We start from the raw sequence: 14,027 nt of genomic DNA, 5'->3' as shown, positions 1-14,027 counted from the left end.
ATTATACTCACGATTTCATGTTATTTCGAAATAACACCCCAGTGTAGATCAGGGCTAAGTCAATAGCAGCCCCAGACCCTACTGTCCATGGAGCTGCCTTCAGGTGAGTGGGGAGAGGGGTCTCTTCTGAGGCGGGCCGGGAGACAGCAGGGGTCCAGCCGCCGCTTTGCAGGGCTCTCCTGGAGGACGTATGAACCCAGGAGAGGGACACCCTTCTGTCCTGTGCCCCTGAGGGAGCCGATGGGGCTTGGTCCCCCCCGGGCAGTGGAACGCTGGCACTCTGGGGGGCAGACTCTACCGCAGCAAAGGCCGTGGGGGGTTAAATCATGGGGGGGGGGGGTATTATCCGTGGCTTCTGCAGCAATCACATTCAGCTGTGCCCAGCCAAGCTCAGCGCTGTGGGGCTGGCCTTGACCCTGATCCAGAGCCTGTTTCTGGCCACAGATCTCCTGGGCCTGATTCCCGTGGCCTGGCCCGTGTGCTGTCACTTACGCCTGTACCAAGGGCTCCCAGAGCAGAACGTTCGGTTTCTCCCCACTCTCCCGGGGGTGGGAAGCCACCCGTACACGGCGGAGGGCGGAGCTCTTTTCTCTACCAGGAAAGCAAAATGTACCAGGTTAAATGAGTTTGTTTCCCCATCGGATCCGGCCGTTCTGGCAGTGGTTTGGTGGGTTCTGCTACTCGTCTTTACAATGGAGCGGGTGACTTGTGACGGCGGGCAGGGAACGGGGCAGAGAGGTACCCAGCTGGGTACAAAACAGGACCATGCTGCTGGCGCAGAGGGCATGAGAAAGGCACACGCCAGGCAGAACTTTGGCGGTCTTACGCCGCCGCTCGGGGATGCTCGTGTGCCGGAGAGCCCAGAATCCGTCAGAGGAAGGGATGCTCTGATCCGTCTGGCATTACGCTTTCAACGTTGCTTGTCAACACTGTTTGCCCGCCTGTTCACTCATCCTAACAACAACAATGGAATGTAACAAAGACAAAGCAGCCCTCTGCTAGCTCACTGGCATGGCACCGGCGCGCACCGCGCTCTCTCGGGGCTCCGGGGGCTTGCTGCAGATTTCCATGCGGAAGGGGCATTTCAAGGGGGAAAACACCAGCGGGAGGACGACGGCTCAGGTACAGCCTGGAGCAGCGGGGGGACGTTAGCTGGAGGAGGATTGTGGCTGCCCCGTCTGTGGCCACTCAGCCTCTTGCTTTATTTAAAGCTGCACTGGAGCAAGTTTAGCAGGAGCCGTTTTGCACCACGGCAGGAGAGCAGACGGGCCTTGGCCGTGTCTAACCCCCAGGAGCCTGCTTGCCACTGACCCAGTAGCCCTTGCGATTTCCTAGCCGGGGTGGAGGAGAGGGCTGGAGGGAAGCTGCACGTGGGCACGCCAGCTGGGAAGGGCTAAGCAGGAGGCGGAAAGGGGCTGTCTGGTCCGATTCAGCAAGAAGCCGTTCACAGCGTGTCTACCCCGGGGCTGACTTTGAAGCCTATGGCGAGCGGGTTGGCTAACTTAGGACAAATACTGACCAAAGGACTAGAACGTGGCAGGGCGGGGAGCGTGCCTGCCGGGGGAGGCTGTAGTGACCAGACAGAATACAAGGTCCTCTGCTGAGAAAGGTGAAGGGATACACCCCGGTACCATGCAGGAAGCGAAAAGGGGAAGGGAGGAAGCAACAGAAGAGACTTGGTAGGGGAATAAGTCGGTGGCCTGGCCCTTAGCTCTGCTCTGCTACAGACTGGTCACAGCAGGTCTCCAGAAGCGTGCGGGGGCAGGCTGAGCCGGGCTTGGATGGGCGGGGAGCGGGGAGGCCATGGAATGGAGGCGGTGCTTGTGAAACGGAAAGACCGACACAGATGTCAATGTTCTTGGTGCCAGTGCACGAGGAGCAGGGGGACCCAAAGTCAGTAGCAATTCCACTGGTGGTAGACTGGGGAACAAGGCCCCCCCGTGGGCATCGACCTGCTCACCCAAAGGCTGGTGCTACGGAGTATCCCCTCGTTCTGCCTCTTCTGGTCAGAGAGCTTTGGCGCGACAGGGCTCAGCCCGCCGGAGCGCGGGGGAAGAGCAGGCGTCTCCACACACGGTTACGCTCGGGGAGAGGAGCCCAACAGCCAGGCGCCAGGCACGAGAAGGGGTACGAAAGAGGGACGCAGTGATGAGAGTTGTTAAATTCTCCAGGACATTTACCCTAGTTCTATGGCGTTAATTATCTCTCCATAAAACACACTCAATGAACGGTTTCTATCTGCCGCTGCCTCTTCATTTCTGTCTCTGCTATTAGCCGTCTGGCGGAAGCTCTCCCTTGCAGCACTGCTTTCTCTCACTCTGCGGTGGGCGTGGTGCCCTGGCCTGCGAGGCCCGAGGCTGCCTGTTGTTCTGGGAACTGAACAGTGACAGCCGGAGGGAAAATAGCCCTTATTTTGGTGCCTCTGGACCCCATGAGCAGCCCCCATCTCCCCTGGCTCCAGTGGCTCCACCCTCCTCCTCCCGGCTTAATTTGCATTGACACAGGGGCCAGGGCTTAGCCTCAGCCTCATGAATTCAGCCTGGACCCTGACGTCCATGCCACCACCAGGGCCAGATTAGCTCTTCTAGGGGCCCAGGCCAAGTAGATTTTATGGGGCTCCTAGGCTCCAGGGTAGGGCCAAAGAGGAGGGATTTGGTGTTTGGAAGGGAGTTGCTGGGGAGCAGGGTCTGGACAGGAGGTAGGAGCAGGAGTGGGCTGAGCGAGGGGTGTGGGGTCTGGACAGGAGGTAGGAGCAGGAGTGGGCTGAGCGAGGAGTGTGGGGTCTGGACAGGAGGTAGGAGCAGGGGTGGGCTGAGCGAGGGGTGTGGGGTCTGGACAGGAGGTAGGGAGCAGGAGTGGGCTGGGCGAGGGGTGTGGGGTCTGGACAGGAGGTAGGAGCAGGAGTGGGCTGAGCGAGGGGTGTGGGGTCTGGACAGGAGGTAGGAGCAGGAGTGGGCTGAGCGAGGGGTGGGGGGTCTGGACAGGAGGTAGGAACAGGAGTGGGCTGAGCGAGGGGTGTGGGGTCTGGACAGGAGGTAGGAGCAGGAGTGGGCTGAGCGAGGGGTGTGGGGTCTGGACAGGAGGTAGGAGCAGGAGTGGGCTGAGCGAGGGGTGTGGGGTCTGGACAGGAGGTAGGAGCAGGAGTGGGCTGAGCGAGGGGTGTGGGGTCTGGACAGGAGGTAGGAGCAGGAGTGGGCTGAGCGAGGGGTGTGGGGTCTGGACTGGAGGTAGGAGCAGGAGTGGGCTGAGCGAGGGGTGTGGGGTCTGGACTGGAGGTAGGAGCAGGAGTGGGCTGAGCGAGGGGTGTGGGGTCTGGACAGGAGGTAGGAGCAGGAGTGGGCTGAGCGAGGAGTGTGGGGTCTGGACAGGAGGTAGGAGCAGGGGTGGGCTGAGCGAGGGGTGTGGGGTCTGGACAGGAGGTAGGGAGCAGGAGTGGGCTGGGCGAGGGGTGTGGGGGGTCTGGACAGGAGGTAGGAGCAGGAGTGGGCTGAGCGAGGGGTGTGGGGCCTGGACAGGAGGTAGGAGCAGGAGTGGGCTGAGCGAGGGGTGTGGGGTCTGGACAGGAGGTAGGAGCAGGAGTGGGCTGAGCGAGGGGTGTGGGGTCTGGACAGGAGGTAGGAACAGGAGTGGGCTGGGTGAGGGGTGTGGGGCCTGGACAGGAGGTAGGAGCAGGGGTGGGCTGAGCGAGGGGTGTGGGGTCTGGACAGGAGGTAGGAGCAGGAGTGGGCTGGGTGAGGGGTGTGGGGTCTGGACAGGAGGTAGGAGCAAGAGTGGGCTGAGCGAGGGGTGTGGGGTCTGGACAGGAGGTAGGAGCAGGAGTGGGCTGAGCGAGGGGTGTGGGGTCTGGACAGGAGGTAGGGAGCAGGAGTGGGCTGGGTGAGGGGTGTGGGGTCTGGACAGGAGGTAGGAGCAGGAGTGGGCTGAGCGAGGGGTGTGGGGTCCGGACTGGAGGTAGGAGCAGGAGTGGGCTGAGCGAGGGGTGTGGGGTCCGGACTGGAGGTAGGAGCAAGAGTGGGCTGAGCGAGGGGTGTGGGGTCTGGACAGGAGGTAGGAGCAGGAGTGGGCTGAGCGAGGGGTGTGGGGTCTGGACAGGAGGTAGGAGCAAGAGTGGGCTGAGCGAGGGGTGTGGGGTCTGGACAGGAGGTAGGAGCAGGAGTGGGCTGAGCGAGGGGTGTGGGGTCTGGACAGGAGGTAGGAGCAGGAGTGGGCTGGGTGAGGGGTGTGGGGTCTGGACAGGAGGTAGGAGCAGGAGTGGGCTGAGCGAGGGGTGTGGGGTCTGGACAGGAGGTAGGAGCAGGAGTGGGCTGAGCGAGGGGTGTGGGGTCTGGACAGGAGGTAGGAGCAGGAGTGGGCTGAGCGAGGGGTGTGGGGTCTGGACAGGAGGTAGGAGCAGGAGTGGGCTGAGCGAGGGGTGTGGGGTCTGGACAGGAGGTAGGAGCAGGAGTGGGCTGAGCGAGGGGTGTGGGGTCTGGACAGGAGGTAGGAGCAGGAGTGGGCTGAGCGAGGGGTGTGGGGTCTGGACAGGAGGTAGGAGCAGGAGTGGGCTGAGCGAGGGGTGTGGGGTCTGGACAGGAGGTAGGGAGCAGGAGTGGGCTGGGTGAGGGGTGTGGGGTCTGGACAGGAGGTAGGAGCAGGAGTGGGCTGGGTGAGGGGTGTGGGGTCTGGCTGCCACAAATCACACCCAATTGCCTTAACCCACTTGTAGCATGATAAACATGGGAACTCACCCGAAGCTCCCTGCCCGCTGTCAGGACCCAGCGGCGGGACGTCCTGGGAGCAGGAGACAGGCTCCAAAGTTATACAAATGGCCTTGCTGTTGGTGAGCTCAGATGCTCTGCTCTCCTGCCGACCCTCCTCCTCCTCCGCGTTGCGGCCCGAGGCTGCTTGACGGGTCTTGGCAGGACTCCACGGACGCCTTTGGGACACGGTCAGGCCCCCTAGAATGCCAGGCAGCTGCTCATAGAAGGGGCACGTTTGCGGCCCTGACCCAGACTGTCCGTTTGCCTCCTCTTCCTTCAGGCGCGCCTGCCTGAGCTCCTCTACTTTCACACGGCCCTGCTGGGCATCCCTGGCGTAGCCTCCTCCCACCCGTGCGATCCTGGCGCTCAGCCTTTCTTTTGCTGCTTCACTGCTCTGCCCGCACCGGCTCCTCTCCTCACAGCGCAGCCAGGCCCAGGAAATCCACGCCCCTTGCTGGTGCTCGCTTGCGACCCTGGGCATTCACAGCCAGCTGCGCCGCCTGCTCTGAGGTCTGCTGGCCATGCTGAAATTCAAACTGTCCCAGGGCTTTTCCCGTTGAGCCGGAGAGCAGCGGAGTTGAAAGTCCTGGCCAGAGCGGAGACCAGGAACATTGACTTTCCCAAGGTCCTTTCTGCTCTACCCTCAAGTCGACCATGCGAGGCTGAAGTTACCGTTTCTCATGAACAGCAGGAGTAGCCACATTGACTTTAACGACACAGGCGTGGCGGTGTCGACTCATTGTTTAGAGCATTGGTCTAATGTGACTCCTAGTATAGGCCAGGCCTGCTAAGGTGCCATGGGGTTCAGCACAACCACAGACACATTGTTAGCAGAGGCCAGGGCGGCCACAAGCCGTCTGCGAGGTGACCAATACACTGTGGAAGCAGAGGGCTGGAAGAGACCCCAGAAGGACACCGAGTGGCTTGGGCTGAAAGGAAGTGAGAAACGGAGAGTGACAGACACAAACCTGAGAACAAGAGTTTTCTTCTTGTCTTCCTGTTTCTTGGAAGTAGGAAATGAAGCTGGTAAATCCCAGGGACGGGTGTGTGCCTGGATGGGGTGCTGACGGGATCCCAGTGGAGGGAGCACTTGTGCACGGAAAGCGGGACGGGGACCCAGGGATGTTCGTGGAAAGGCCCTTCTAAGGCTGCCGCGTGTGGAGGCTGGGCTCACCGCCGGCACATCCCTCAGGGCTGGGCATTGGCGGGGCAGCTCTTCTCAGCTAGCGCCCCCGCCAGCAGCCTGGCATTCTAGGGGTGCTTGTCCTCGGCACCCAGGCCTTGGTTGGGCACTTCAACTCCCTCCCCTTCGGAGCTAACAAAGTTTCATCTAAAGGCCCAAAGGTGTCTCGCCGCAAAAGCTCCTCTCGGCACCTCTTAGGGCGACTATTCTTCTGCCTCCCTTCCCCCCCAGCACAATAGTCCTTATGTCCGCCTGCCCGGCCCTTCCCCAAGGCTGGCCAGTGGGCCCAGCTCACACGCCGCTCTGGCTTTCGGCCCAGGGGCCCTGTGGGAAGCAGCTTGGTCTGCGCCTTCAGATGCACTTCCCTTCCCTGGGCCGCTTGGCACCACAGAGCCACAGGGTGGGGAGGGGCCATAGGGTAGTCTAAGACTAGCCCTGACCAAACTGCAGGCTCCGCCGTGTCTAAAGCGTCCCAAACAGACGGCTGTCCCGCCTCCCTGGGAAAACTTCCAGCCGAGGCGCATCCACCACCTCCCTAGGCCCCCCTGTTGTAACCACGAGGAAGTTTTCCCCTGGAAATTAATAGTCGTCTGCTGCGCTCGAGTTCGAACCTTTGCCTCTTGTCCTGCCCTCTGTGGCAGGAGAGAACTTTTGGTCCCAGCTCTTTTATGGCAGACTTTCAAGTCTTTGCAGATCTCGATCAAGGCCCCCGTTAGTCCCTCCTGTCTTCCAAACTAAACAGACCCAGGTCTTCCCGCCTTTGCTCCTAGGACTTGTATGTGATCCCTCACCACAGTGCACCTTGGGCTGCTTCCCTGCGGCCTGCCCTTCACCCGGGCCCTCTTCCGTTCCTCAGGCCTCTGGCTTGTCCCTGGCGCCTCCATTCTCCGCCAGACTGGAGCTCCCTCAGGGCTGCCTCTGTCCCCCACTTCCAGGACCCACTGCAGGGGTGAATTCCATCCCAGCGCCTTCCTCTCCCCACCTTTCCCAGGCCCTTCGCTGGAAGCTGGACTCCATTGTCCTGGAAGTTCAGGTAAATGCCTTGCTCCATTTCTTCCCTGGAGGCCCAAGTCCTGTCCTTCTGCTGGGGTTCACTGCTGGAGCATGCTCCACGCATCCCAGTTACCTCTATCTCTGCAGAATTCACTCTGCTACTCAAAGGACTGGCAATTTCCTTCCTTCTCCTGCCACCCCGTCCACTCGGTGCGCCCATTTTTGTGAAAACCGCCCGGCTAGGTTTCATCACCTACTGCCTGACACCCAATGGCCTCACGGGGGTCGGTGCCTGTTAACTGTCGGTTAACCAGTACATGGTTTATATGTTCCATCACACCCAAAACAACCTTAACTCTGCCCGGCCAGGATGCCAGGTAGGGAGGGGTGAATATGAAAAAACCCAACCTAATCTATCTTTAAAGGTCAACTTGAACGAATCTGAGGCCACAAACTCCAAAATGTCTTAGTCAGAATCAGCTACATAAAAATGGGCTTCTTTAATAATTGTAGGATTTGGTGTCTGTCAGATCTTGTTTTCCTCCCCAATGAGGTTTATAATGGAATAACAGAGTCTTCAAATTTTCCATGTAGTTAAAACTCTTTTACATGTATATGTAATGAAATGAGCCTATAATTAAGATCAGCTCTTAATATTTGTAGTATCGAATGGTGGTGATTATTATGGAAGTGTTGGGTATGACTCTAAATTTAAGGTTGTGGTCTAACATGGGCTTAAATGCTACATTAATTCCTGGAGAGATGTCAGCCATGGGACAGTGTCCAGTGTAGCTGGTGACTCAGCCTCTCACAAGAGCCGTGAAGGAGTAGAATCAGCAAAATAGAGCCTGGAGCTGATCTGAGAGAAGCATCCTGGGACGGCCCTGAAAGGAAGTCACTTGGGTTTTGTGCGAGTGTTTTCTCCAGGAATAGTGAAGACTCTGGGCGATATGATCAGGAGCATCACTGGATTGTGCTTCGATCAGGGAATGCCCCTCTGAGGCGGCCCCGTGACAGACCCCCCTGGGCACATCAGGTCAGATCACATGCTGCCGCAATCCGCATCATTGTGGGCACCCCCGGCCGTAATTGTCAAAACACATAGAGGAGCTCTGAGCAGGTGTGTTGACTAGAGGAGACTTAATTGTCAGCGACTAGAAGAGAGTTCCCCACTCGTTCTCCCTGGATCAAATATCAGGAGCAAAATCTTTTAGTAGCTTTGATTTGGCATTTGGATCCATCGGATCCAAGTGGCACTGAGGATGGTGAAAATATGGTCTTTGTGACATCCTGTCAATCTGTTAAATTCTGTTCAGGACTTAGCCCTTGTTACGGGATGAAGAATTCAGTGAATCCTCCCCAAATCTGCTGCACTTCCCTCGTAAGCACAGCATGAACTGTCTGGGTCAATCTGCTAAACTGGAAGCAAAAGTAATTAAAAATTGGTCCTGGAAGATATTTAGCTCCTTGTATCAGACTTTTTTGGTTTGAGTAATCTTAATGGAATAACACAGACTCTTCAAACTTCCCGCAGAATTAAAACTCTCTGAAATTGTGCCCACAAGCTCCATATTAAACTATTATGTCATAATAAACTGTTAAAGTTATTAACAGTTGGTTCGATATAGCATTCATTTTTGGATTTCTTAGTTGAATATTCAGATTTGACCTTTTAATAATTAAAAAAGTCAAAGAAATTCCCAAACAAACTACATTAAGGCCTAATAAGGGTGAGAGTAGATAGAAATAATTTAACGGTAAAAAACTGTGCATCTATAGGACTGTCTGTAAATGCAGGGTGTGCATAAGTCTTTGCAGTACTGGGGACACAGCCAACGAGGTGTGTCTGGTCTGTGTGCATGACCTCTGGGAGAACAGATTTATTGGGCATAAGCTTTCAGAGGCAAAACCCCACTTCGCTAAAAGCTGATGCGCAAATAAATCTGTTAGTCTTTAAAGTACAACAGGAGTTCTTGTTGTTTTTGCAGATACAGATGAACACGATTACCCTTTGATACGTGTTACCTCTGAGTGGTGACCACAAAATAACGAGTCTGATTCATTTCTATTTTTCATATGTTTTATTATAAAGAAAAGTAAGATAAGCATTGTGAACTGAATGTGCTGGGTGCTGAGAAAACAGCACCATCAAAAAAATTAAAAAACCCCAAAAAAACGCACCTTATGATAAATTGTAATTCTGCTTTCTAATTCTTCATAAATAGACAAAAATCATTGTCAGCAATTTTAAATAGATGGACATATGGCTGAAAAAAATATAATAATGCCATACAACATGGATATAAATTGTCCATTTCTTGCTGTACAAATAATAGAAACAAGTTTGGCAGGCTTTTTTTTGTGTTTTTGTTTTTTATACACATCTCCCTTCTATGTATAACTAAAAAATGTGCTACAATTAATATAAAATGCTTTTACTATAAAGTAAACTACTAATTTTTATCCACAAAAAAATCTTAAAGATGTCTTTAGCACAGTTCTAAAACACTTAGTAAACTACTTACAACTATCCAACAAATTATATTTTTCATGATCTTTTTCACATTTTTTCCTTTCATATTTTGCCAGCTGCTGTCTCCACCCACCCATTTAGGAATAGTTTTTACTTTTTTTTTTCCTCGCCAGACATCCAAGGCCTTTGCATGTACAATATTCACACAAACTTCACATTTTCCTGCACAAAGTTTAGTGCTGTTAGCAAGTCAAAAGAGTGCGTCCTTCTACTGAGCCGGCCTAATGCGGTAGGACACCAGACCTGGGCCTATGCTGCGTCTAAAAGCAGTTCACTAGGAAAACAGTCCATAGCTAAGCTGATGGCAAGCAGAGAAACCATGTTCTTATTTTTTTGTTTTCGTTTTTTTTGTTCTTCATGATTAATGAGGTTTGGGCTTCCACGAAAAGTAGACTTTAGAGTTCAAAATAAAAAATGAAAACTGCTCTCAGAGCCTGGAAATGAAGCCAGCAACGAGACGTGTTAGCTCAGCTCTCTGGTCTGTATGACTTGCGTGACGCCCCTCTGGGTGGTCTGTATTCTAGACCCTCTCAAGTGTCCTTCCTTTGAGCCTTACTGGAAAGCTATGGTGGGTTTAGGTGAGGTAGAGTGACTTGTCCCGTGGCAGCATGCTGTAAGGGAAGCAGAAGACAGAGGGAGGTGAGACAGGCTGCCAGCTGTTCTAAAACAGTAACTCGCAGCGTAGAAGCACTGGAGGGGAGGGCACAGAAAGGAGCCATCCCACGAACTGCAACTGCATCTTTGGAGCTGGTTTATGGGTTTTATTGTGTCATAAGCAGTGGGGCCAACATATTCGCCAGACCGCTGGCCAAGGAGGGGTGGGAGGAGGCGGGAGGCTCTGGGCCCCCAGAAGGGGCGGGGCCTCAGGCAGACAGGGCGGGGCTAACTTCCCCAGGCATCCACAGTGCTGCCCAGAGCACACCGCATGGGGCTCCAGTGGCCATTTAAAAGGCCTGGGGCTTCGGCTGCTGTTGATGCCATGGCAACAGCATCCAGGAACCCTGCCGCTTTTTGAATCGCCAGGCCCCAGAGCAGCCGCTCTCTTTGCCCCTGGTTGCGAGGCAGATTTTAATAGGAGATGTTCTTGCCTCGGCCCTCACTGGGAAGCAGCAACATCAACGCCTGATGTGACAAACGGGCAATTCAAACAGCAACAAACTGGGCACTTTTAAATTCCTAATGAACTTCACCAAACCCAGCAATCCCCCAGCACGACACCCGCTCCTGGCCTGCCCAGCATCTGCTGTTGGCAGAGAGGCCAAACATTTGCCCGCTTGCACGTCTATCCATTTTCATTCCCTCACCTCCTGGCCAGACGAGAGTCCCCCCAGCCAAATGCTTGAATGCCGGAGCGCCTGCCAGACATGGAAATGCAGGGGCGGGGGGCAGGGACAGAGTCAGCGAGTGCTCCTGGGGCCCAGTTCTGCCGAGGTTTCACCTGGTCATGGGGCCCAGCGCCGACCCACAGTCCTGACTCTGGCTGGCCCTTTTGAGGCTCTGGGGGGGCATGCAAGGAGCAGCCCCATGTTCTGAGAGGCCCTTCTGCTGTGGAGGGGGGAGGCAGAACACCTCGCCTGCTCCCCCATCCTGCCTGCCTGTGTAGCTGCTTCCCACGCCTAACGAAGGGACCTGTCTTCAAGCTCACTGGACGCTTTGAGGATCTGCCCTTCGTTCCAGTCCTCATGCTTGTGACCGCCCCCAGGGAATGCCCCCTCACCTGGGGAGGGCTTGGAGAACGGGGCTCTGTAGGGGCCACGCTCTGCAAAGACTTGGGGAAATCTTGGTCCCGTTTGAAGTCGATGGGATTTCGGCCATTGACTTAGAGCCAGGATGAAAGGGCCTTACGGGACCAGTCTCCTTAGGCCTCAAAACCACTTGGGAGGATTTTACAGAGACGGCTCCCCACGAGCTCCTTTGCTCTGTACGGGTGTGTCGACGCGGCGCACTCAGCCGGGGTCTATGGGACTCAGTGGACTTGCTGTTTGCAAGCCTGTGCCCCAGGGTCCACACTGCGCTCGAAACCTGGGTCCCTCAGCCATGCTAATGGGCCCCCCTGCACCACGCAGATCCTCTGACTCAGGATGGCAGGGTGAGCTGCGAAGGGTTGCCAGATGGTTGAAACAAAAATGCCGAACACTCCTCCCCCCTCCCTCCAAAAAAAACAACACCGGGAAAAAATTCTGTTGAAGGGAAAAAAACCCGGGGGTGGGGGAGCATTAAAACAGCATGTCCCCTTTAAATGCAGGGAGAGAAACAGGGGAGAAGTTGAGCACTAAGACCCAGGGGAAGCACTGGTTCCCCTAGGTCTTTTGGCCGGCAGCCACTTTGTGCCAGCAGCCTTTTGGAACCAGGTAAGCATGGGGGCTGGGGTCGGGAGCCTGGGGGTGTTGGGGGCCAGAGGGAGGCTCGGGGGGAAGGGGGGAGGCCAGGCACTGAGTGTTTGTAGGGTTGTCAGGTGCCCGGCATTTTCGCCTCCTGGCTGGGGAAAAATTCAGAAAATACCCGACATTTTAGGACATTTCAGGTGTCCGGTATTCTCTGAATTTTTTTTACTGGACAGGAGCCGAAAATACCAGACTGTCCAGGTGAATACCGGACACCTGGCAACCCCAGAGCTGCAGCCATGCTGCAAGCAACAGGGCTTGGATTTGAGTTGTAGGAGGCCTTGTGCTCTGACCCCCTTGGGGTCCTCGGACCGTGGTTCCGAGTGCTGGCTGGCCCGCGGCTGACTGAAGTGTGGGCGGACGGAAGGAGGATGCAGGCTGAAACTTGAGTCAGAGCCTGGGCTTAATGCACAGCATAGACAAGGCCTTTGAGCCTGGCATGGCAATGTCTTATGCACGGGGCTCCTACTGCAAGAGGATCGGGGTCCTTGCTACTCTCCCTACAGTAAGGAATTCACCACACGATACCAGGCAATTCCCCTGCCTGCCACCCACAGGCCAGCCGCAGCCCAATTGCTTTTCAGCCAAAATGCGGCCTCTGCACCTTCTTATGGGAAATGAATTCCAACCTGCGGTTAGCAGCGGCCTGCAGGCGACCCTAGCTGGTCCCATTGGGAGCAAATCTTCGCCACGAGCCAGGGAATGGAGTCAGCCAACCCAGAGGCTTCCCAGCTGTGGGGGGCTAGGCCGTGCCAGGGAAGTACGCAGGGTTGGGAAGGCTCTTTTATGGCTTTTCTAACAGACACAAATCTACTTCAACAAACTTAGCCCCATAAAAAAGTCTGGCTTTAAACGGTGAAGAGAAAAACAGCCCAACACTGGGAGGTTCTCGTGCGGGTCGTTATTAACGACCGTAATAGAGAGAAAGGATGCCGGCAATGAAGTACCGAAGGCCTGGTTGATGCAGCCGTGGATAAAACAGCGAAAGCAGTTGGGCCTGCACTTTGCTAGTCTGCATGTTTCATAATTTGCACTTCAAATGCACAGTCTTTTCCCTACTGCACGAGCAAAGATATAAGACCAACGAGCAGTAGCGAGGTCTGCTAGTACCAACACTTCAGTCACGTTTCAGTATCCAGCGCAGAACACTTCCTAGTGTGTCACAGTGGACTGCCATAAATAACCAATCCACACTCCGTCTGTTTGTGATGCTTCATCTTGTTTTTTCTATGGAGTTTGTTCACTCAGTGGCTGATTGGGAAAATTCAGCCATCCGGACTAGCTCTTCCAGCCATTGGTACGAACGGCTGAGCCTCTCCTCATGTGGGCAAAGGGAGCAGACGCAGATCTGCAAGCCGGGCTGACGTGCATCCCAAAGTAAATTATCCAGCTTTGGGAAGACGCCCAGAGGAGGGTGAGGAAAACGTGCCAAAGTTTAGCAAGTCATAGTGAAGTTATGCGGGTCCGAAGGACTGGACCGCTGACTGTGTCTTTGAGAAACGTGCCGGGAAAAGAACAAAGGTGGTAGCATCTCACAGGGGACAGCCCACACACGTTGGAAACAGTGCTCTGGTAACACTGATCCCTACTAATCCCTTGTGCAAATACTAAGAGCAGAGCCTGAGCACGTAGCCCTAGAGATTTTTATGGAACGTGCGGGGTGACCCAAGCGACTGGATCTGATCAGAGCCCCTTGCTGTGCACGTGCGCAGAATCCCGAAGTGCAGCTCCCAGCAGCGAGGCTGCGAGGAGCATGCAGAGGGCTCCAAGCAGGGAAGGGGAGCTAGGAATCTTTCCCAGGGACAGAAGGAGGAAGAGAAGATCATCCCCCAGCTCTCCTTGTAACCCAGGGTGGGACGGAGGGAAAGGAGGACATTCGCTGAAGGGGATTACCGAGTCCCAAAGGCAATCAACGCTTGCAGGAGACACGGCTTTGCAAGGTTTGCGTCGTGACGTCCCATGAGTCCATGATGCCGATGAGCCATTACGGTGCATAGTCCCGATGAGAACAACACAGCTGAGATGGTTTTCACATCTCTCTGCGAATTCATTCAATGACCTAGTCTTCCTTCAGCTCTTCAAGATCAATCCTCACTGATCTGGGGGACACCAGCTACTACAAGCAAGCACCAGCAGGGGTGCATGAGGAAAACACCGTGCTAGAGCAACTGGGGTCAGTTTTACCAAATCACATA

At 55.3% G+C, this 14,027-nt stretch overlaps 1 protein-coding gene across 6 annotated transcripts in view; it reads right to left on the bottom strand.

Annotated features, from left to right (window-relative positions):
* Positions 1 to 8,651: 8,651 nt before the first annotated feature.
* The window catches only part of TOX2 (TOX high mobility group box family member 2), a 256,019-nt gene continuing 250,643 nt past the window's right edge, over positions 8,652 to 14,027 (bottom strand). For 2 of the 6 annotated variants that reach the window (XM_075901497.1, XM_075901498.1), the window contains one exon: positions 8,652 to 10,059. In XM_075901497.1, the coding sequence (XP_075757612.1) occupies positions 10,023 to 10,059 (37 nt within the window). In that variant the 3' untranslated portion in view covers positions 8,652 to 10,022. The remainder of the gene's footprint in view (positions 10,060 to 14,027) is intronic. The other 4 variants (XM_075901496.1, XM_025181440.2, XM_075901495.1 and 1 more) reach the window with 3 other exon arrangements.

The sequence above is a fragment of the Pelodiscus sinensis genome, chromosome 18 (assembly GCF_049634645.1).
Source record: "Pelodiscus sinensis isolate JC-2024 chromosome 18, ASM4963464v1, whole genome shotgun sequence".
Classification (NCBI taxonomy): Eukaryota; Metazoa; Chordata; order Testudines; family Trionychidae; genus Pelodiscus; species Pelodiscus sinensis.
The sequence above is the reverse complement of the archived record's forward strand: the minus strand, read 5'-3'. Positions and strand labels throughout refer to the sequence as shown.